At 39.8% G+C, this 24,896-nt stretch overlaps 1 protein-coding gene and 1 long non-coding RNA gene across 4 annotated transcripts in view; one reads left to right on the plus strand and one right to left on the minus strand.

Annotated features, from left to right (window-relative positions):
* SPHKAP (SPHK1 interactor, AKAP domain containing) overlaps positions 1–5,375 on the minus strand; it is a 105,179-nt gene extending 99,804 nt beyond the window's left edge. For all 3 annotated transcript variants that reach the window (XM_009675775.2, XM_009675776.2, XM_009675774.2), the window contains exon 1: positions 5,251–5,375. In XM_009675775.2, coding sequence (XP_009674070.2) covers positions 5,251–5,339 — 89 coding nt within the window. In that variant the 5' untranslated portion in view covers positions 5,340–5,375. The remainder of the gene's footprint in view (positions 1–5,250) is intronic.
* LOC104144644 (uncharacterized) overlaps positions 1–24,896 on the plus strand; it is a 210,887-nt gene that overhangs the window by 10,505 nt on the left and 175,486 nt on the right. The gene's annotated exons all lie outside the window — the stretch shown is intronic.

Below are 24,896 nucleotides of genomic sequence, written 5' to 3' on the forward strand. Positions count from 1 at the left end.
AGAAACTACTCAATGAACCTTCCTTTGGGTAACTGTTGGAGTCTGCTGTGCTTGCAACATGAGGAGCAGTGCAAAATAACAAAAGAATTTTTGAAGTGGAAGGGGCCTCTTCACTTTTTGAGACATGGTCATCCACATTAACAAATGAATTTAATTGTATTCATATCAGTTTTGTTGCAAAGAACCGGCAGTAAAATTGCCAAGTACAAATTTCCATACTAGCTGCCCAACGATTTGAAAACTCCAAATTCACAAGACTATTTAAACAATCTGGTGATTAAAAATATGTTTTTGTTTCATATTCAGCTCTGGATTTGTTTTTTAAGGCTTTGAAGTTTACTTTTTCTCTCAGTCATGAAAATGATAGGATTTCTTGGCGTTAATGAAAGCTGAGGTTCTCGGTGCCTCACGTCAGAAGCGGAGCCTTTCAGAAGTGAACCAAATAGCACAAAACTTGCAGCAGAATGGGGAACAAGCAAAGCTGCCTTGATGTTGCGTGGACGTGTTGGTTAAGCAGCTCTGTCCCTGTTGTGCCCCTGCCTTGCCCTGCGCTCCCCTGTTGCTGGGACTGTTCCAGACCTCCGCTCCTGTGCAGTGCAGCCCTATGTGGTGTTCACCTTTCACTAGGTCAGAAGAACCTCGCTTGTAGCAAATGAATAAAGTATGAATTCAGGATTGCAAGATCAGATGCAGCCGAAAGAAACAAAGATCTTCTTAGGAAACAAAGGTCCTGTTTTTATGTGCAGATTCTCTCTAATGAGGGAATAATTGAGTGAGTAGAGGCTTGCTGGGATGAGCGTGATTCGCATTGACTAGCACACCTCTCAAAGCTCCGTCTCCAAACAACTGGCATCCTCCTTAGACTGCCTCATAGTCAGTATTTATTTTGCTATTTAAGTTTGTTTTATAATCCTGTCAGGCTGAGCCCCAGTGTCCTCAACTTGATAGCACGTCTCCACAGGAGAATCAATAGATTGCACATCTCAGTTGCTTGAACCCCTGCAAGCACTGTCTGGTCTCAAGTGCCTGGCCATAAATTACCTTGGTACTTTAAGGTACTTTTAAGGTACTTTGAGATACTCCTGTGATTCTGTTCTATGTTTTTGACTTGTGATTGAAACTTTTCACGGGTTTTGGGGGTGTGTAAACTTTCAGCATTAGAGCCTGTGTCCACTGTAGCCAATAGCAAATTGCTTAAAAATGTCCAAATTGAAAACAGCTGTATATCTTTTCAAAACAAAATACTATAGTGGATGATAGGGATTTAGTGAAGATAACTAGTGCCAGAGAGCTGAGTGCGTCTCAGCTGTAGCGAGCTGAGCTGCCCAGCCGGAAAGGCAGTACAGGGAGTAGGAGAGAAATTGCAGGTAGGTTTTTTGCTTGAGGACTTGTGAAGCTGCCTGGCTCTGACAGTGCTGGCATATATGTTGTGTTTTTCTGCAACTGTGGCACTTGCGTTAACAAACACTTAAAAATGACTCCAGCAGTGTTCAATTTGTAACTGCCAAGGTAGTGTGGTGCTTTCCAGGATGATACAGACATGGGGCCAAGTGAGTCACCTGCGTAAAGCTCTGGCTGGCAACATGTCACCTACAGGGCCAGAAACTTTGCCGCTGTTTGGTAGTAAATGCTAAACTTCTTACAGCTTCCCAGATTTGGCCTTGGTCAGCATCAGGGTGTGGGAGGCAAGTAGTGCTGATCTTGTCACAGTTATACGTGCAGATATCAAGACCTACTTTGGTAAAGAAAAATACTTTTTTGTTCTAACATTAAGCTGTCTTAAACATTCATAGGGTGGTGCACCTTGCTTGGCACAGCAGTCTGATGGTTGCCCTACCAGGAAGCGTTTCCTGGCATGCATGAACTGTAAAAGGTATTTAAAAAAGAGATTTAATTACAATGATTTGTTTAGAGCCTCCTGCTCGCTAGAACTCTGTATTGCTAAAGATGGACTAATTATTATAACAGCTTTCAGAGATGCTGTAACTTGCATATTTGGTTGCATGGCTTTCATTCAGGGATCCAGAAAAGGATCCCATATGCCCAGTTCCCTGGGGACTTCTAGTGCCCTGCAGCTTCCCCTTCATTTGAGGGCTGTTCTCAACCCTCGCATGTAAAGAGGTGCATGCATGATCATTTTGAATATCCGTAGGGTGGGAGACTAAAAGACCGTGCTTACATTTGAAGGAGAAAAAGAACTTGTGATTGTCCAAAGGCTGCGAAGAGTACCCTTACCAGAATATAGCATAGTGATGACAGAGTTCATTTATAGGTGCATAATCAAAATTAATCTACAAAAACACATGCAGAAATGACATAGGGAATGAATGTGTTACCAAATTAAATCTTTACGGAGAGTTTTGAGGCCAACACTTGCCCAATATTGAAAATGTGATGGACAAAAATGATAGCTGTTATCAGTGTTCCCCGTCTACGTAGCTGGAACTGCTGCAGCAGAAAATGCATCATGCAGAGGCTATATCAGGCAATTTAGGGGTAGAGACGCTCCAGCAGTGACCACTGTGGCGCCGCTGCTGCAGGGTGCAGATGCCTGCCCATGGCACTGCCCCGAAGGCTTCCAAGTAACCCATATTGAGCACCAATACTCAAAACAGTTGTATTGTTTGTCATTCTGGGAGGAGAAGTACCTATGGTGATTTAACTGCACACCCATCTGCATCTGGCTATATGGCTGTTTTGCGATGTTCAGCAAACAATATTCAGTGATACAGGAGGGGGACCAGACCCACACATATCGTGCTCGTCTTTGACACTGTATTATTTATACTTGCTTAGCCACATCTAATAAATCTTTTTTATTTATAAACTTATTTACAATTTGAATGCATTAATGAAAAAGTCATTTTCCATAATTATCTATCTGAGAATAACAAGACCTTTCCTGTATCTAGAAGCAAGTCCTTGCTTTGTTTCTTTGAAAAAAATTTTTTTCTTTTAAATCAACCGGTGACACTTGCCTATCCAATTTCACTGGGAACTTGGAATGAAACGCACTTTCCCTGAGTCACAAGTAAGGTGGTTGTGTGGGTGAAAGGTATTATTTAGATAAATAAATGATTCCCCCTGTTAATTACAAAGGAAAAAAGCATGTGTGTTTCTTTTGTAAATAATCAAAAGCAAAAAACGCGTAACATACCATTACCAGAAATGGATTAAAATCTGTGGGATTTTAATTCAACTACCAGTCATATAAAGGAACGTGGGCTAAGTGTGACAGCAAGTGCATTAAAGTGTATGTCATTAAGGAAATACTAATTTTTGCTTTTCTTCTTTGTTGTACAAAACTTGTCTTGGTTGTTTTCTTGCCAGTACATAATTGTCTGCTATTTGCCAGTAACTCAGCAGTCAGTATGACTGCTTGGTCAACAAATGAAGCGAGTGTCATGGCACGTAGCTAACTGCCTTGTGGCTGCGAACTATGACCCTGAAGGAAGGAGCAGCTGCAGAAAACTGCAGCTTGTGTATAATTTATCTCAGGCAATTTCTAGGTTATCGTTATCACTATGAGTTAAAGTTCTGCTTTTCTGCCCCAGAAGATCCCGGAGAGTCACAGATGTCTCTTGGCAGGTGGCAATAATGAACTTAGGACTTAATGCTGAGAAGTCCAAGCATCCAAAAAAATTAGTGGACTGCAATCCCTTAAAACTTAAGGGGGGTTTATAGCTCATATTGCCTCCTTCATTGGTGAATATATTTGCTGGGAGGATTACATGTAGAGGTAAAAGTTATCTGGTACAGGTCATATTCTGGTACAGGTCATATTCTAAAATAGCCCTCAGGCTCATCCTCCACTGACCAGGTGGTCTCAAAGTTTGTGGTTCGTCCATGCTGTGGAACACTGATTCTAGATCTATAAAATATTGTCTTACCTTAGGATACGGTTTCTAAATGCATGGAAGTCTTATCAGAGGAGATAATCTTAACAGCAGCATAGTTCTGTTTTTATTATTGGAGATATTGACACAAATTTGCATGATGTTACAGCCTCAGAAGAGCTCAGTAGGTAGCCTTCAATTTTTTTAGTTCAATTTCGTTGCTGTTGCTGTGATAGTTGAATCTCTTGTCTTCCATATACAGAGTGATACTATACTTTTCTAAAGCGTGGCCTCGAGCTGGCATCTGGATCAATAGAGTCATGCTAATGAAAAAAATTATGTTTCTCGTGGAGTAAAAGTGAAGGATTAAATCATGATTCTTAGGTGCCGTGTTACTGCACCATAGTTCTTCTACAAGTGATTGGGGAAGGCTGGTGGGATACAGACAATGGATAGGGATTTCGGACCTGACCCATTGTTCAGTGTTTGATCCGGAACTATTTTATGAAAATATAGCTTAACTACTACTTCTGCATTCAACAATAAAACCCTTCAGTCCCCATTCCTCTTTATGCAGGAAATAACTCTTTAATCAGGACATTTATGACTTTTCATTACTGTAAATTGTAGACCTGTCTCTGAGTTCTTGCATCCCAGCTGAAATGTTCCCGGTTGGCTACTCTAAGAATATCTACCTTTTAAACACTGTCTAGATAAAAACATTTTATCATTTTAAACATTTTAACATTTTAACATTTTAAACATTTTAACATTTTAAAGGGTGTAACCCACCCTTTTCATGAAACAATTATATTCCACAATTATCTAAATGAATTTCTTCCAGGTTGTTACTTTTATTGGGACAGTATCTCAAACAGTGTTTGTCACACCTGTGCATTCAGTTCTGATCTCATGCTTGCTAGGTGTGCAGAAGGAGCCTCAACAAGCAACTGAAATGGAGGTTAGCTAGGCTGAAGTTTACTTGTGTTCTTTAGCAGGGAAGTGCTTTAGCAGAGCCCTTAATGACAGATTCAAAATGTGTGCGTATGTCACTAATATGAGGTTCTTCCAACTAAAGAATGTTTTTAATCAGAGGTTGGACAGTTATGGATTGGGGAAATAGAGACAATGATGGGAATGAGCAACTTCTAATACAATGGAAGTAATAACCTCAATACAAAGCCCTTTGGTTTACACAGTGCATGATGGTAAGCTTAAGACACACCTTGTTTCTTTATCACATGAGAGTCAAACTGCGGCATGCACTAGAAAAAGAGGATTAGCTGCACTGAAAAGAAACTTAGGTCAAGAAAATTACCCTCATGCTTTAGAGATCTGAAAAGATTTTCATTTATTCAAGGGGAAGTACTTAACAGAAGAACAGCAAAGGAGTAGTGGGGAACAAATCTCTTACCAACAGGCTGAAGTCATGGTCTTGGGCCATCCTGGCAGGATGGGAAGGTATCTGGGTGCAGAACTCTTCATGGCAGCCAGGCATCCCATGTTTTTGCTTCTTTGACCGGATATAATGAACTTGGTCCTTTGTCAGGAAGGCTGCTAAGCACATAGGGGAGAATTTTGACACTAAATGGAGACAGTGTATTAAAGAATCTGACAAGCAGGCTTGGAAAGGATTAATTTAAACATATTATACCTTCTGCAGAATGTGAAGAGAGGAAACCAAGAGAAAATATTTAACGCTTCTTCTCTAGAGGCAGATGCAGATTCCCGATATGGAAGCTGACTTGTGACTCGAGGAGGAGGACCTGCATTTTATGATGCTTCTCTCAATATTTCTATTCCAATGTTTCATTCTAAGAATGCAGTGCACAGGGAGGTGACCCACTCAACTTCTCCCTGGTTGCTATGCTATCCTGTTTTTTGGTTTTTTTTTTTTTTTTTAAGAACTGCATCATAAACAAGCATCAAGGATCAAAAAGAGAGTAGTATGTTTAGCCCAAGGTTGCTGTTCAGTTATTATAAAAATCACTTGCTTCTCTGTGTTAAAAATTGTATTTTTTTCCTAATTTGGTCGATTTGATGTCTATATTGATTTCTTGATCAACTGTACTTTAAAGGGCCTCTTAGTATTTCTCTGTGCCTAATGGCTTTGGGAAAATTTACACAGTTCTTACATCTTCAAAGAGACAAAATTCCAAAATGGATTTAAGTGAAAATATTAATGCACTAGAGAACTGCCTGAGCAGAAGTTGCTGTGACTTCTGTAATTCCTATATTTATTTTTTCATGCAGTAAATCTCACCTACTCACACTTCATTTATCAGCATGTTCAGTATAATCCTCAAAGGCTATAATACTGGAATTTTTGTTTCTGAGCATGACTCGTGTTTCTGCTATTACTTGGAAATTAGTCTATATGTAATTTCTTTAAATTTCTTTGTGTCAGAATCAGATGTTTCATTTTAAAGGAACAAGCCCACAGGGCTTCCAGATTTTGTCAGTGTGCAGCAAGTAATTTCATGAGCAATGTCTTTAATATCAAATCTCTGTGGTATTTTAATATTATCAAATTTTACTGTATGACACAACAAGATTTTTGACAAGAGTGATTGCATCTCTGGCACTAGAAGAGAAAGCAGCAGGTTAGATTTCCTGCAGTATTTTTTTTATTATTCCCAGCTCAAGGACAAAGACATGCTCTGTAGGATCACCTAGAAACTTATTTCTGCAATTGCAGTGAGGATTTAAGAAATCTCTTTTCCTTCAAGTGCAACTTTTAATCCCTAAGAATGTTAAGAAAGCCCACCTCTTGCTTGGAGGCATCTGACTTGTGAGGAGTTTCTACAGCAGAGTGGTACTCTTTCTGAATCTTAACTCCGCTGTGGAGAAAGGGATAAACCAAAGGGATACCATCCATCATAGCTTGCATGACAAAGATGTATGCCTTATTTACAGTTATTCCTGCTAAAAAGCTTGCAGGAAAATAGAAGAATTAAGGCTAAGTTATTCAAAAATGTGTAGTTAAACCTAGATGCAATCTCAAATTTGGACTGTAGTTATTCAGTTTTATTTTTATAAAGTACCTTGTCTCCTGTGGATGTCCTTGGAAACCAAGACTAAACAGTTTTTCGGTACTGAAGTGCCCTGTTTCTCTTAGACATATTAAAAATACGCAACTTATACTAGCTCTAGATATGTAACTAATCGATTTTAAGCATTCCTTTTGAAAAATGTACTCTCGTCTGTAGAGAAAGTTAGTTGTAGAGCCAGTCCTAGAAAGAAACTTATGGATTCCCTGTGTCATGTCCTACCACCCCTGAGAAAAAGAAAGATTACTGTTACTCTGATCTGTTTACAAAATATTGCAGTAAGGACTAAATACCCTATCTGAGCAGAGGGAGGTAGACAAGTTGCAAAAGATCGGCCTGCAGGGATGTAAATCAGACTGTAGGAAAGACCTATGAGCAAAAAGCTGTTTGATTTAATCAATATCACAGGAAAAGACAGGTAGAAATGCTGCACGTGACTACATACGCTTGAAACACTGTAATGTTTCAAAACCTCCTACAACAGTGTTAATTCTGAGGCCAAGGCCACCTTATAGCGCTTGTAGCATTAATAGAGGACACAATATTTTATATGCAGGCAATGCTATTATAGTATATTCCTTCTGTTCTCCCATTGTCCTGCAACATCTCAGGAACTTGAACTCCTCAGCTAGTCTCTGACCATCACAGCGATCACTATGAAGGCATTCAACTCTATTTCTTTCCTATTAAAAGTTTCTCCAGTTTACTCCACTGCAGTAGCCTTTCTCCTCAACGTGGAGCAGATGGCATGGATGAACTTGGAATATTATTTTTCCAAAAAGGCAGAAAAATAGCTTCACATCATATCTAACAGACGAGGCTTTGTCTATTCTGTTTATTCTGTGCATCCAGCCACTTGAGCCTGATGTATCCTATACTGATATTCCAACCAAATGCCCTTTCTCGCCCTGAAGAACAAAGTAGGTCATGTATCATTGTAGTGCTTCCCTGAATTGCAGAAGTTTGAGTGCAAATCTTTTTCTGAATTTGTGTTTATATTTCTTAGGTCTGTTGACTCCCTCGTGTATTTTATTTCTGGCATCTTGTCTCTCTCTTCCATGTTGCAGGTAAGAGTATGCTAAAAGTTGCCCCACAAGAGGTGCCCTTAGCTGTTAGCGTCGTGATAGTTAGCTCTTTCACACCTTTCTTTTCTTCTCAGAAAAAGGAAAGCACAGTTGCCCTGAGAAACACATGAAAATTGGAAGGAGTTACAGATGGCACTGTCAAATAACCAAAAGAAAAAAAATAATATCCCATCTATTGCGATTTGTCTGGCAGAACTTAGAAAGCTTCTGCCATTTCCCTGACACTGTGCTTTAGTTTAACCATGGCACTTGGACAAGACTTGTCATTTAGATGAGAGCCAAAGTCAATAGAGAAAGCAGAGCCAAAGTCGATTTATTAGTTTGGATCAATTCCAGATGAAATACTGCTGTTAAAAGTTTTGATATTCACTTTATGTGATTCTGCAGTTGCTGTAACCTACAGGAGCTTGAGCCAACAAAGATGTTTCTGGTTTTATAAACAAGGTTTTTCTGCAGTTAAGATGCAGTGTCTGCTCTCCTAACAAATGGCTCACCTATGTTGGTAATAAAACTCTCTCTGTTTAACTGTGGCATTAATCTCGGCTGATTCTTCTTTTGCAAAAGCACCCAAATAAATGGAGCAACCATAGCATTCTGTATGTTAGATGCACAGAATCAATTCCCCGGCTTCTAGCCTTTTAAATTTCTGCATTATATACTGTACAGCAGCCATATGTCTTTTAAAACAGCATGTTGCCATTTCAGGTGTAATTGGTTTTATATCATGTTGTTTTCAGCAGGTTTTTCCTCTGTCTATACATGACTGAAATCACTGCAAGGTAACTTAGACGGTGTCCTATATCTTCAATAATTAAAAAAAAAAAAAAAAACCTAAACTGAGAATAATATGAAAATCCTGTTCTAATCTGCATTGGAATAAATCCAGAATATGTCAGTGGAGAGAACTAATGAAAAGATTTGTGAAGAATTTGGTTAACAGTTGTGGAGAAGGAGACAGAAGAAGGATAGCTCAGAAGACAGGCTGTTAACAGAGAGCTCAGAATCCGCACGTTGTTACTTGGATGCTGAACAGCTGAAGCAACCTGCAGAGAAATCACTTTATCTCTGTGCCCTTTTCTGCTTCCTCTTTCTGCTCTCTTTGTATCAAGGCTATTCAGTTAGATGTCATTGAGGTCCATGTGGCATTGGCCGTGCTCAGCAGGAAGCAGTGCACAGAGGCCGGCTTTGCTGGACGACCTGTGTCCTGCACAGCTCTGCCACTGTGGAGCTCTTTGTCAGTATGGGGACACAAAATGTAATGCATCTGATGGGACAGGAAAGGTTATGATAGTGCCCCAGAAAGTCAATGTGTTAGGTATGATACCTAGAAGCATGTTTGTGATGCATCAGGTTTGGCCACGTGTTTGTGACGTTGACAAGGTCTATTACGGAGTATTTTCGTGATCTAGACCCAGAACAGAGCTGGCCATTTGAGATGCTGTGATTTAGAGTATGTTTGCAGGAAGACGAACTGTCTCTGATTCTTCAGACATACCTCAGAAGATGAAGAGGGTCACAAACCGTTCTGTGAGTGTGAATGATAGAATGACTGGAAAAAACATGGTTTGGAGAAGGAATGGTTTAGTCAGTAGTAGAATAGGCTGAATTACCTTATCGTTATGTTTTTTTTTTCCTTTCTTTTTTGAAATGTTTTCTTGGCGTTGACCCAAGGATAGCTACTTTCATAAGAAGTACCCCACAGACACAATAACTTTGGATGCTTCTCTTGTAGAATCCTTATGTTTAAAAGGAAACAATCACTTTGAAACAGTTAGCAGAGGGTCTTGTGGGTGCTAGCCTTTTTATGCTGGCCTGGGGTTGTAATAGTGGTGAAATACATGGGCGCAAGGGGACCCTTGGGTGGTGCAGAGCTGCTGTGATTGGGTCATGTATCTCTTCCATATCTCTGTCCTACTATATAGGGTGGGCAATCACTGGTGGTTTGCAGCAGCTTTTTAGGACCTTTACAAATGATGCAATTAGAGGCTCTGATGTAGGATAAGACGGAGACCGGTGCTGATTGCTTGGGTAGGGAAGTAATTGAAAGCTTTCTCGCTTTCCCATTCAACAGTGGGAACCACAATGGTAATTGGTCTACTTAGAGCATTCTTTTCTCCAGAGAACTTGTCATATCTTAATGGCTTTCATACTCTCTAATTTCTTCTTAAGTTTATAAAGTACTAACTTCTTAGATCTAAGAACTAATATGTATTGCTAGGTTTGGTCTTAACAGAGATGGGACCTTGGAGAAATTGTATAGCGTGGGTGGAATTAACTATATCGTTATAGCTCGATATTGAAAACAATAAAGGGAGTAGGTATGTACTGGGAAATAGTTTGAGAGCACATCGTTGGTAGGAACAAATGTACGATGATGAGGACATAAATCCAAAAACTCTGAGAAAGTAGAAAGGAGAAATAAATCAAGCAACTCAGTTTCTAGAGGTGCCACAATACTATTTCTTCTACTGCACTCTGAAGGGCAATGAATGTGGTAAGAGGCTGATGTGAGACTAAATCCTTCCTTAGAGTGCTCTCACTGGAGTCAAATTTAGAAGTGACATGCATATTAAAGGGAAGCGTTTGAGCCGGATTTTCAAACCTGTGCTTAGATTCCTTAAAGCACATCAATGCAACTAAAATAAGTAGCTGGACTTCTGGAATCATTGGTTATCTAGGCTTCTCCCATGTAAAATCAAATATATACAAACAAAAATTAGGAACCTAATTAAACTTTAGGAAAAACCGGAAACTTTCTATTACTCTTCAGGAGGACTGCCACCCTGGATCTTGGAGGAGAAATTTCTGTTGAAACATAAAAATATGTGAGGGAGAACTGCACTCATAACGTTCAGTTTGCTTCTAGTTCCCTGCGGGGACATAATGAGCCCATGCTGTAGGTGGTGGAGGAGTCTGAGAGAGGGAAGGCTGCCTGGCTGCGAGTCAAGTCTGCCTCCCTTCTGGTAAACGTCTTGACTAAATGGCTGACTCCTTTGGAGTGGGGTTTTTTAGGGGAAGAGTCTTCTGGTAGAAAGGTTCTGCACTAGCTTTTGTACCCTGAAAAGAGAAATTGTATGAAAATGGGTGTGCATTCAGGTAGAACAGAAGTGCTGATTAGGAGTTAACATTTCTTTTCCACGTGAACAATAGCAGTCAACGGGCAAGAGTGTTGGTGTGTGTTTGACAGAAGGAAGATTTGACTGGAGGAGCTGCCTGGTGTGTCAATGCTCTGTTTCAGCTATGTGCTTGGCAGTAGTTGTGATATGATTGAAATTCTCTGCTCTTCTTGATGAGTTGATGCTAAACTTCTTGACGGGTTAGTTTAATAAATGAGCGGCATCAGCTTCTACTAATGTAGTCACAGTTGTGGGTCCCATCACTGGCAAATGTGCTAGTTATCCTTGGTGTGTTAGGGCATGCAACAGTCTAATTTTAATCTTAAGTATAGGTAGCATGGGATGCAAAAGGTTGCTGTGTCATAGAATTAAATAGCCACTGCCTATGAGGCTCAGCTGCAAGTAAGGAAGTTTTCCCCCACAGGAAAACATCAATACTATTTCCTCCCCCCTTCCCCTAGAAAGGAGTTTTTTTTCCAGGATGTAAGAGGAGTCATTTAATTCAAGGAAATGCAACTGAGCTACAGGAGCAGTTTTACTGTGTCAGACCGAAAGTCTGTTACTCTTGTCTCCAACTATGGAAACAGAGAATAGATGTGCAAGTAGAATGACAGCAGAGCAATTCATTCTCCTAGCCTTGGGAAATCTGCACTAAAAGCACTACCGAAGGTAGAGACTGCCTAAATTGTGTTAATATCCCTCAGTGGACCTATTGTCCATAAAATTGATTAATTCCTAAATTAGCATGAACACGTAGAAATCAGTGACCTCTATGCTCTTACTTTCATTGAATATTTTACCTACACCTGTAGCACAATCAAGTAGGCTTCCTAATTTTATGCCCATAGCAAGATGTTTCTTTAAATTCTCTTTGAATGGCCTTGTTATGGTTTCATATTTAACTTTCAGAGTTTTTTCTCTTTTGTATGTTTTTTACTTTGTGTGACTTCTGATTTTTGAAGGATTGCTCAGCTATCCACTGAGTGAAAAATCACCCCCATTTGTTTGCTTTGAAGCTAGTTCTAGCAGCTTCAAAACACTTCCCTACTTCCAGTAGTGGAAAAGAGAACAAATGATTCCACCCTCCCCTTTCGTATGTGATGGAAAGTCCAGTGGTACAGTCCATTTTTCTTGACTGTTTTTGATTTGTGCTGCAATTTTAAAAAATTCTTGTGCTATGTTTGAGAAAATGTTTCTAGTAAGAGGATGATGTATTTCTGCCTTGGATATGCCCATCAACTGACATCGTTTCCTTCTTATTTTTCTTTCAGAGCTTATTCGTTACTTATGTTCTGTAGTAATTCAAATTACTTTCCTTGATTTTTTTTTTTTCAAGAGAAATTGGGACTTTCTATTGCGTTGCATACAAAGGAAATGCAATTTCAAAAGTGTTATCATACAAAAAGAAATCTCCTCTGGCTCCCGATTGCCACCAAAGTTTTTACCTGGCAATTTTAAATTTGTTGTAGTTTGTATTTTCAAACCAAATTTCACACTAATATTGAAGTTCAATAGAAATTGAGACTATACAGCATCTCTCTTCAAAATAACACCTTAGAGGAAAAGCAGATGAAGAATTATTTATCCATTGGGAAAGTAACACAGGCTGTTCTTCCACAGATGTGCTGGCCATTTTGTATTCTCTTGCTGATTCTCACAGCATTTTCTGCCTTGAGTTACTTCTTGCCTGTTTCCTTCTCCCAGCTCACTTTCCTGTATTCCTGCTTTCTCAGTCTTCATTCAAATTGGTATCACCTCCAATATTTATTAATTTCATAACTCTTCTTGGAAATTGCGTATCTGCTGATGAATGGCAGGTAGGTGTTGGGGTGGTGCTCGGGGGAAAGAGGTTGAGGCAAGAAGCTTCCCCGGGAGTGAGTGCTGCCTGATTGGGTTCGGAGCTGCTGGTTGCAGAGACCAGCTGCTCCTCCCTGCCAACTCGCCGAAGCTTCTGCTTCACTTTCTTTCTCAAGCCTGTCTTCACTGTGCAAAGCTCAAGGAGCATATTTTACAAGAAACTGCATTTCTTCCTTTTGTGCCCTATAGGGTAGTTTTAGCAAAGGATGGATGCTCATTAGGGCATTCTTTCTTAAGAACTTCTTTGTTAGCCCTTCTTTATGGTATTTAGAGGTCTTTATATAAAATACACTCAAACACACACACACACAGTCACTTTACATATAATCAACTATTGTTATTATACAATAAATTGAGTAATGAGCACAGGGGCTTGATGGTTTGGTTGCTACTGCTAGCCAAATCTTATTAGCAAAGAAAAGCTAAAGGTTTCAGTGACCGGTAATAACGGTGGCATTAGAATGCCCTTTCTGAACATATTATTTTTAAACTGTGTGTGCATATATGTTCATGAGCCCAGTCAGGCTTGTCAAATCTACTATTCTAAGCACCTTCCTCCTCTTTCTTAGCTGAATTATTTATGCAGCTAATATTAAGTATGCTTTACATATAAATGTTTCATATCAACTGAATAAAAAGTTCCCAGTTCTCAGTCCCTCAGTACTGGCCTAGGTAACTTGCCTAGTTTCTGTCTTTAGAGGCTTCCATTATACGTAATGAAACCACATTGAACCTGTTACATATAATGAACAACTTATTGAAGATACGAAGTGATTAGTGACCCGACCCCCCCATTTGCTTTTTCGTGACTGAATTGTGAGTCTTCATCCTAGGCTGGATGAAATGAGGCTCTTGTTGCAAGAGATAAATAGCATTCTCTCCCTGAAAGGTGAGTTAATGAGGTGTGGAAATGAGGCTTTGCCAAAGCCTCCACTTCACATGGGACCTCTTCCACACTATTAGGTAGTGGAAAACTCCAGCCCACGTGGAGCAGCAGGGTACGTTGTTAAGGAAAGGATTTGGACTAGTTTAAGGTTTATGAATAAAGCATGTGTGGGTGGATGTGTTTTTAATATGCTCCAAAACTTGGAAAGGTGGGTATTTTTTATTCCAGCAGTAAAGAAACTGAAATTGGCATTTTGAAAACATATTGCATTTACAGTTTAAGACGGCATTTTAGATAAATTCAGGTCTGTTATGCTGTTCAGTGGATACACCATCTGGTAACTACTTTTTTTTTTTTGTTGAGGTAATTATTCAAGTATGTCGTATAGCAGCATCCCTAAACAGCATCCTTCTATTTGGAAGGATGAAATGTCAGTGGAATTAATTGTCAAGTGTTATAAATAAAGTTGGTTCCAGTTTTATGACTGCACCAGTGTCACGTGTTCACTAGCGGGCAAAGTTAGTATTGAATCGAGAAATAGTCATCCACCTGTATATCCAATATATAGTAGTAATACGCTGACAGTAAATTTGAAACTTTCATTTATATAGAGTAATGAGCTAAGTGGGTGCCAAATCCAGTCCATTTTTTCCGATAAACTCAGTGTGAAATCCATAGCCATAGTTTTAAAACAAGTAACTTGTATCTCGATACTACTTAATACTAATACAAGTATAATAGAATTAATATTAAGACAAGTAACTAGCTATTATTTATTATTATATAGTTACTTTAGCTATTATTTATTATTATATAAAGTGCTATTAGCTTTTTCCAGAAACTTATTAATTATTCCAAAAAATTCATTAACTTACTTATGCATGTCATTGAGTCAATAGCCGTTACACATTTCTTGCCAGACTGTACTGCTGGCCACTTTAAATACTCTGGTTTGATATTTTTAAGCAAACTCTGTGCTTGATCTTGGAGTTTCTATTGGACTTCTTTGGGGAAATATTAAAGCATGCCTCATTTTAAGTAGTGACTGCAGAGGAACTATTCTAATGTTTTAAGTACTTTTAGAGTAGGTTTGTCTTATCTATGTTGCCTGTATGGCCAAAGCTTCAAGACCCATTGTTTACTTCCTCCTGTGGATTAGGTTGAACCTCGCTTATTATCTGTTTGGAACATATGCACAGCAGATCTAATCTGCCTTGGCTATCTCTAGCAGTACTCAGTCCCCACTCCACTACTCATATCACAGCCTGCTACCTGGCTACGCATGTTCTGTACAGCATTGCACAGGGAGTAAAAACCAGGAAAAGGGGACCCACCTGCACAGTTTGGCTTTTAAAAAGCCCTTTAATTGCAGCCAAGCAGTAATTCATAAATGTACCTAGTGAATTTTAGGCCCCCCTGTTTTCCTCTAAAACATTCGCAAGTAGATTGCACATCTCACAAACATACATATTATTCAAAAGTTGTCAGTGAGGAATATGTCGATGCTTTTTGACCACAAAAACCTGGTTGCCAGACATGGCACGTGGGATTGGGTTTTGTTGCTATGTGGGTAAAGCATGTGTGGGCACTTGTGATAATAACCCTCGTCTCTGAAAGTCAACTTCTTAGCCTCTCTGGTGGAACCGGGAAATGAACTTGGTTACTTTTTCTTGTTTTATCACAGGGGCGACACATACAAATATCTGAAATCACGGCAAACTCATATATATGTTTATGAACATTTTAAGAAATCCTGCCTTTTTTTCCTTGTTTTGACATTTTATTAAGACGTTCCTGTTGTATTAATTGTGCTAATGAGGAGGAGTTCATGAGAAAGATTAATCCACATCAGAAGTCTGGCAGTGGTGGGGAAAAAGGTACTGTCTTCAGTAAAATAGTCCCAGACATTGATGTTAAGAAAGGTATCTATATAGTTTGTGGCCCAAAAATAAATTATAATGAATTCTTCCATTTTTCTACCCGGCCTATGCAGGTGGCATTTGGTTTTGAGTTCAGTGAGGCTGCAGATGCGCTCCGCTGGCCAAGCGTGCTTTCCAGGGGAGTGGGCAGATACGGTGCTCCAGCGCTGCCTGGAGCTGGGCGAGAGCGATGGGGAGCGTCCCCGAAGGCAGAGAGGGCTCGGGGCCCCGGTGCAGGGGGCTGGGCTGGCAGAGGGGAGCCCCTCAGCCCACCTTCGTTTCAGACAGTTGCTCTGGAAGAGGGGAGCTGATGGAGATGCTGCTTGCTGGTTCATTTGGCTTGGGTTTGATAAAGACTTTGAAGGAACAGTTCAGGTTTCTCCAGTTTGTGGGGGGAAAAAAACAATAGTTTATACCATTTTCCTTTTGAAGTTCGGCTCCCTGTATTTTACCAGAATAGCTACGACAATTAGGATTTTACTCCTTCCATCTCCCTGTCACAGCCCCTCAGCCCAACTGGGGCCGGCAGGAACACAGTGCTTGCATACAGATTTTTAGTCCCAGCTATGTCAAAGCGGACTCAGATGCAGAAGCTGTTCAAGTACCAGGCCAAATCTGTATTTTTGTCCTAACTTCTCTCCTCTTTATGCAGTTAATGTTCTGCCCTGGCTTGGGTCGCCTCTCTCGTAGGGCCTGAAGCCCTGGTTAGTGCCTGGGGTGAGGGGAAGGTCAGTGCCCAGGTTGACCTGGGGCTTGTATGGGGACGCTAGCTGGAGGAGGAGGACAGAAGGCCTGACCCCTGGCTGCGAACAGCTAACTAGATCTTTGTCTCGGTTCATTTACGTGTTAAAGTTTACTGCTCAGCTTCCCAGAGCACCTGCCCCAGGAGGAAGGCCCTCACAGAAATGATGGCAGCTTTCTCTGAGGGAGTAATTTGCCATGCCTCCTGCTACCATATACAAATGCTAGGCTGGAAGTTGTTTCACTGCAAAGTGAAAGAAGAGGTGAGATGTTAGAAACATAGCTTCATTACAGCCTAAAGTGTTAGGAAATGCAGTGCTGAAGAAGGTGAACAAAACAAAAGTTATTTAAGTCTAAATTCTCGTAGTGAAGGTTGCTTTTTTCTGTAGTAACAGGCTTATTTTATTTTGTGTTTTGCAGTACAGAATAATTAGCATACTTTTCTGTTAACCTTGCCTTTCTTAAATCTGGGAAAATACCATGCCTACCATGCAATAAAGTTGCTTTTCCTCCTCCTTGACAACAGATTTGAGAGACATGACTTTCTGTTGCCTAACGTCATTGCTTGGACACTGAGACAATATTCTAGTAGCTGTTGAAGGATGATGCTTTTGATTATACTGTGTGATTGCATCAATTTAAGTCTGGAAAGGAGAAAAAAAAAGTAACTTCTGTGTAAGTCTGTACACTTTTAAGTCATTCAGGGCTCTCAATTCACGGAATTTGAACATGCTCATCATCTCGTCGGACTGCAGCCGATATTCCCCAGCTAGAATGGAGAGCTCTCATTGTCCGTATTTTGTAGGGTCAGTTTCAGCTATTTTGATGCTAAATGTAACTCAGTTCGGGAGCATTTGGGGTTGGCTAATTCCACCATAATGCATGGAGGTCAAACTTGTGTTGTGAATTGTTTAGCCATAAGCCAACAGGACAGTTCTAAAATGATTTTGTGACCTGAGAATTGAATGTTCCCTTTAACCTTTTCTCACTAAAAACGTCAGAAGTCGCATCTTGCCTGTGGCTTCTGCGGTAGGCAATTTGCTTCCTGTACTAATGAGTGCTTATCCATCTAGATAGCACTGAATTCAGCAGAAAAGCTTTATGTAAATTTTCGATGGATATAGCACATTTGTATCCTTTCTAAATAGAGGAAGATAGGGTGGAGAGGCTCCTACTTCAGCATACAGCCCCCAGAGTTGTTCAGGGTTCTTGTATATGTTCTTCTATAACAGGGTTCTTCTATATTGCAAGTGAAGGAGGAAAGAATCTGTAGAATCAGTTTAATTATCTTTTAATCTCTCTGAATATTAATGCAATCAAATTATTTAATTCTTTATCTAGCAGTCTATTTCCACAGCACATGCTTAGCTCGTGAACTGGGCTGGAAGGAGCCATGTGATATTGCTGTGAGCTTATTCAGGCGAAAAATTTTTTCTGTGCAGAGCTGCATGTTACCTGGAGATGTTCCTTCCAGCTTTTAAACAAAAATTCGTGGTGGTGCCTGGGAAGCTGTGCTTTAAGTGTGAAACTACCTTAATGGCATCAAAAGTTTGATGACACAAAAGAGAGGATCTTGGGGGGATCCTTGGGGACACAAACTGCTTGTGCAGCTTATATCCCAGTGGGCAGGTGTGCTTATGTGATTCTTCAATACACATTACTATCTACAAGGTCTGATTGCAAATTTTTAAGTTTAGTTGTTTATATTTTTAAAAGGTGAGATCATTTGTGAACTCTACCTTTTTTCCTCCTGTAGTTAGCTATGAGAAGAATACCTGAGTTGTAAACAGGGCAGATGTGACAGGAAATTCATAAGGAGACAATAAACATAAACCTGATAATGTAATTTAATGTGCTTATGCATTAAGTATTATTTTCTAACTATAACTGCAGTTCAGCTCTGAACCCTCGCTCACTGAGGTCATTAGCAGCGTTGCTGCTGTCTGCTGTAGGGCTAGGAACAAGTCCTCAAAGGGGGAAAATGAAAACCTGTGCCACTGTCTCAACAAGTACTTGAAGCTATTGCAAGCTGTGGGTTCTAAAAAATTGCCTTTCTGTTGTATCCTTTCAAGAGCTTGAAATAATAACTTTTTCCCCCCTCTGCTAATTGTATGGTTTTCTGTTTGGCAAATTTTGACTCTTTTCTTTCTTAGATTTTTAATGGAAATTGAAGTTACAAGATGTTTTCTGTGCTGGTGAACAAGCTGTGAACAAGCTCTTTATCTGTGAACTTTTTATCTGCGTTTGAGAGTGAAACATCAGGAAACAAAATATCATAAGGCTTTTATGAGCGGGGGTTATTGTTTAACTGCTATTTTCTTCACTCTTTTGGTAAGGAGGTAGGTATGAAATGTTTAGTTTGCAAATTATCTCCTTTAAAATGTTTATAATAAAGAATTAGCAATGCAAGCACTGGCTTATGAATAAATATTCACAAGTGACTAGCCAAACTTACATAAAATAGCTATAATGAAAGAAATGGCCTTCAAAACAAAGCATTTCATATAACAATGCCAATTCAACACAGTAAGAACTTGATAACTCTTGAAAATATTTCTAAATGAATACACTAAGAAACGTGACAAAACTGTTCTTATTATTACAGAGCAGTAATTCCACACAGATCTCCATGGGGCAAGATGCTATACAACGTGTACAGAAGTGAAAACCAAGCTAAAACAGATTTTTCATGTTAGCAGATGTATGAGAGATGAAAATGCATGACAAAAAAATGTGTATATATATATAAATTTAGGTAGTCTTTTCCAACATTGGACTTTTCTCCTTAATAATTCTTCTGCAAAGAGAGTCCTCCAATATTAAAGACAGGTCAACTGTGGGAGGAAAGGCTCTGGAGGGAGAAAGGAGGGAGCCTCTGTGAACTTTTGGTGCTCTCCTCCCCAGCACCGAGCTCATTTGTTCAACTACCTTGTGGAGCCAGACTGGGTCGCTGACCTACCCGTGTGGCGACAGTTGCCCCAAACAGCCAGAGTGCTGTTAATTTACAATGATAATTTAAGAATTTAAATTTATCTCATTCCTCCAGCAAGTTATGAAATGGCTGCTCTTTATAAAAATGACATCCAAACAAATCCTTGAAATGTAGAGGGCCCTGCTACATCTGTGCTTACCAGCCCAGCCCCTTCTGGGCTAGGTTCCTGGCACATTCAAGGTCAGTGAAGAAATTCTGTTTTTTTCCTCTGTTGGTATTGTTTTAATTGCTTTAGCGTATTTGAGTCCTAGTGATTAACAGTGACACACAGGCTCAGTGACGTGACTGAAGGAAAAATATTAATATCACAAACTGCTCCAAAATAATTCAGCAAAAAAGGAAATGAAGCACTTTCAGCTCTGGGATGAGTAAACTGGCACATAAGAGCTCCCATCCTTGTTTTAAAAATGGTAAAACAACAAAGTGCATGATGTCTTCAGCAGCTTGGAGCTGTAGCAGATTTGGACTATGCTAATCTGCCTGCTTCTTAATGCTAGTTGTAAAGTACTGGGAATCTGTACTCTAGCGGAAGAAAACATTTAAATCCCGTTTTCACTTCTGACATGTGAATAGTTTTACTGAGGTCCATAGTGTGGCTTAATAAACATGCAGCAATGCTAGGCTGACATGTTTACTCTTCTGATGTTCCTCCCCAGCTCCTTGGGACTCGTGCTGGGGATGCAGTTAATTCAATTGCAGAGAGCCTGGTCAAGGCCTTTGTGTCCCAAGCCGTGGTAGAGAGCTAGTGACTCTTCTGCAAGGTGCCCAGCAACTTACCGCAGTGCTGCAAGCAAGCCCAGGCAAGAAAAGTATTTTGGGGTGAAAGTGTAGAAGAACGGGAGCCTAAGGGCTCCGAGGTGTGACATCAGGACTGCTTTGTTCGGACTGAGCTTAGTCGGATTTGAGGGTTTTGAGGCATTTCCAGGGAATGGCAGCTATGGCTTACAGGTGGGAGGAAACAAATAAGAGCCAGAGGAAATAAAATCAGTGCTGGATGATTGATCTGCGTTGTTACCTTGCAGCGAGGCTGTAGGAGGGGTTTTTCCTGCCAATCCATTTTTTATTTTGTCAGGGCAAAGCTGACATGCACCTCCCAAAGTGTAAAGGGAAATGTGCACTGCCGATAAACAGTGGGAATGAGCCTATGGGGCTAGCAAAATTAATTTTCTTGTCATGTTGCATTGCTTGAATTGTAAACACCAGCACGACTAGCTGGTGAATTATCCAGTTTCTCTCTCTTGCATGTAAGGATAGTAGAGTTAGTCCTTTTCCTGGCTTGATTTAGTTCTTCCTCACAGTGCTTAGGTGTCGTTAAAGGGTTTGTGTGGGTCAGGAATGGTTGAAGTGTAACTATTCTAACACTGGCTGGCCTATTGCTAGCGATTTGTGAGTATTGAGATTTGGGAATATAGCAGTTTCTCTTTTCCACCTTCCTGAAATTAGTTGAACTTCTTAATTTGCCTCCTGGAAACCACAGACATAAGACTGCAAACTTAAACCTCGTTGCTAATGAGACTGTAGTAACTTTACCTCAGAAAAGCGTATAGGTCGCAGCCATTTATGCCTGTAAAACATCCAAAGACGAGAGAAAAGCTTCTATTTTCTGTGTTATTCACTCTTATCATGGTAACTTTCCCTTCCAAGGAAGACTAGTCATGTCACTAGCCTGTCTTTAGAAATCTCTGTGCTTTCAGTAGACAAGAATGAATAGGCTTCCAGTTAGAATTTCTCCTGTATCAAAAAAAGAAGAAAAAAAAGAAAAAAAGAGGGGGGGAAAAAAAAGAAAGCAGTCATACTATATTCCCACAGGGAGAGCATAAAATAAATCTTCTGTTCTGTAGGGGACTACCTCCAATTTAGGACCTGTCTCTGCAGAAAGAGGCAGTTTCTTGCATTTAATAGAGAGTATAGAGTTGTAATAAACACAAAATACCAGCACTTCCGCCTATTGCTTAGACTGTTAACTCTACCTATTGTACACAATGCCAGTAAAATAGGATCCATAAGCCCTGGGCTTTCTGCATTACTATCGTAAGCCAGGTAGTGATTTTGTGAATTTTTCAGCACAATTCTCCCCCCTGGTAAATACCAGTTCATAGAAACAAATCTGTCTGTGGCAAAGGGTCTGTTTTGGCAAAATTTTTATTAAAAGGCTTTTCCATTTCTGGAATGGAGCTCCTACCATTCCTCCCTCTTCCCTGGCCCACACAGTCAGCAGCTCTAGGACTTAACAGTCTTCACTTGTGGTACTGCAACTCGAGAGCATTTTGCATCTCCCGGATGAGTGCTGACATCCTCTGGACGATTGGTTACCCTGAGATGTGGGTTTTCGCTGTTCTTTGGAAAAAAAATGTGAAAGGGCAGTTTTGTTTTGGTGTGAAAGGAAAACAAATGTCAAAACTTTGAGTGCCATGTAGAGGTCTTGTTTTGCAGCAAATTTTAATAAGGACAGCTGCAGGAGAAACCTTCCTACTAATCTGAGACTCTCACCCATCATTGCATCTTATTAAATGTCAGAATGAGTAGGTGGAAAGGCTGCCGTTCTGCAAGAACCTGTGCTGTTCGGCGAAAACTGCTGTGATTAGATGTATTAACAGCAAGGTCAATGGTGGAAAATAGGATATATGCAAAGATGTTTGTTTCTTTTGAAGAATACAGGTAAGAGTATGTTTCTGTAAGTATGTGCTCATCCTGCTTTCCCCTTGCACTGAAATGAAGCCTACGTATGTTTGACTGCTTGCTGTATAGATCTTATTTGTGGAAAAATGTGTCTGCAGTTGTAAAGCATCAGCATTATCTGTTTTATCCTTTTCTCTTCCTTTAAAATACTATGAAGTAGAAGTACCCTTCTGCAGTGCCCTGTCACATTCAGTTCCCCTGGTTCCTTGCAGACTGCAAAATGGGATGGCAAATTCACATTTACATTTGTAAAAGAGCACCCCTGAGTCATCTCTAATTCCAGAGCTGCCTGATCCCATTATCCCAGTGCCCTGACGTGGGAGAGGCAGTTGATACCATCCAAGTCTTGTGGGGCTCTGTGCTACACAGCTCTTGACATAATAGTCTGTGCAGCAGGCTTACTAGGGCGCAATGACAAAAGCTAGGGTTTCTGAGATTTTTGTGGCCTAAATCCTTAATTCAAAATCTGTTAATTGTTTGTTACAGATATTACAGACTATTCCCCACCTTTGAGTTGTATTTGTGTAGCTACCCATCTACCTTTTATTCTTTCTCTGAAATATACTTTTACCAATGAAAAATGGTGAATACTAACAGAAGTGAAAACCTAAAGGGGTTTCACAAATCCTTTTTTTTTTTAAATATAAATTTTACAGGTACTGTGCATTTGCTTATTTCATATTTCTTATACTGCTGGTGGTGTGGAAGATTAGACAATGTTGCATGATTTTATTAGTCTTGTAGGAGCACACTATGTGGTCATGGAAATGTGTTTGACCTCCTGTGGCAATGGTGTATATTGCTTAGAAAAGTTACTAACAGCACATATTGAGAGGAAGACATATATATCCTCATTGTAGGCAGTAATTCAATTTTGCCATGACATTAGTTTCTTTCTTAACATACACACAAGTAAGCTATGCCCAAGGCGACGTCCTGTGTCTTGTGAAAGATCTGGGAAATGGACCCAAATCTTGCATCTCCTTCTGAAGACCACCTCAGTTAAACGTCTCTAGCACTATATGAGTCCCACCGTGCTGGAGCAGGTCTCCCACTGCTGTTCAGGTTGTGGCAGGGAGAAAAGTGGGCATCTGCTTTGCATTTCAGTATTCGCACTCTGATGTTAGTGGATCTGTGTTAAACCCTCCCTTTTCACAGGTTCAGTTTCACAAGTTTTTTCTTTTTTTCTTTTTTTTTTTTTTGGTTTCCTTTCCTGATCTGTGTCACAGACTATAATCTTTGCCAATGAAAATAGCATTGAAAAGCTGTAGAATATTGAATCAATCATGGTAGGAAAGTGAAAAACGATCCTAATGGAAAGTATACTCTAGAAGTATGCTTTCAAAAGACGTTAGTTTATTGGTATATTTGGATACTTTACAGGAAAGTACATACAGGAATTAAATGTACAGGTTGTGTTTATAAAGCTGTGAACTTTAATGACATAAACTCAAAGTGGATATTTCACAGCAGATGGAACCGTACAGGGAAAAGCTACTGTACAAATAGTTGTATCAGTACCACCAGCTGTCAGTATATTTTTGGATTAGTTTACAGAATGACTTGTCTCCCCAGTTAAGAATAAACTAAGAATTTTGCTTTTCAAAATAAATAAAAAGTCACAAAATCTAACTTAATGAGGTTGAAATAACTTTTATAATAAATTTTAAATAGCTACAATGTTTCAGATAGCCTCAATGGATTTATGCTGCTGTACCTGTCTAGGATTCAATACAATTGACCTCTCTACATGAGGTGAACTGACTTCTGTAGGAAGAATCTGATTAACCTGGAAGGCTTATAAAGCAGCACAAGCCCATGCATATAGCAATCCCGGTAATCTTCTTGTAGCCTTAAAATTGCTTTTATAGGTCTAAAAATATGTCATTTTGAATTGTTACATCTATTCACCAGTAAAACTCGCTTTACTCAGATGGTCTCTCTAACATCTCTTTGTTTTTCCCAATACTGGGCTTACTGTCAGCACTCAATATTCAGCCATAATATATTTAAGGAATTATTGTGGGAGCAAGTTCGCTGGATCAGGCAGTCCATTCTTAGTGTGATGGAACATCGAATATTTCTGACAAGAAAATACAAAACCTCATTAAGGTAGGGCAATGTGTCTTGCAAAACCTTGTCTCTTCTCATCTCTCAATATACACTCTTTTGTTATAAAACCATCTTGGCTGCAAATGGTGCATTGGTGCATGGGAAACATATTCCATGTAATATGGAAATGCATTGTCAGAAGCAGCTTTTAATCTAGGTGGAAAGGCACGAACAATGAAATTCAGTGAGAAAACACGGAAAGGACAAAGAGCACCCTTTCCTCTTAGTTCAGAGGAAGACTTTCTATGCAAGGTGAGGGTAGCACTTGTGTGTTTGTCTATGCATGCCTGCATGTACATGCATGCTAAGAGATATTTGACATCTTGTTAGTAACTCAAGCATGCAAAACAGTTTTTTCGGTAATGCATTCTGTTCCTGAATATTTCTATTTCACTGCATTCAGGTGTCTTCCTTCAAAATTCATACTGTAGCTTTCGGACTTGTTCTGAGAAAAGAAGGACGAAATTAGCTGTGGTTCCCTGGAACTGTTTTTGTCCACGCTATCATCATCTTAATTGGTTACTCCAGTCTGTAGTTTATCACTCTCTGCCTTTAATCTTTTCTTCCATATATACTGTCCCTTACACATATATTTTTGCTGTCACTAATTCCCGACTGTATAT

This window comes from Struthio camelus, chromosome 9, assembly GCF_040807025.1.
Source record: "Struthio camelus isolate bStrCam1 chromosome 9, bStrCam1.hap1, whole genome shotgun sequence".
In the NCBI taxonomy this organism is placed as follows: domain Eukaryota; kingdom Metazoa; phylum Chordata; class Aves; order Struthioniformes; family Struthionidae; genus Struthio; species Struthio camelus.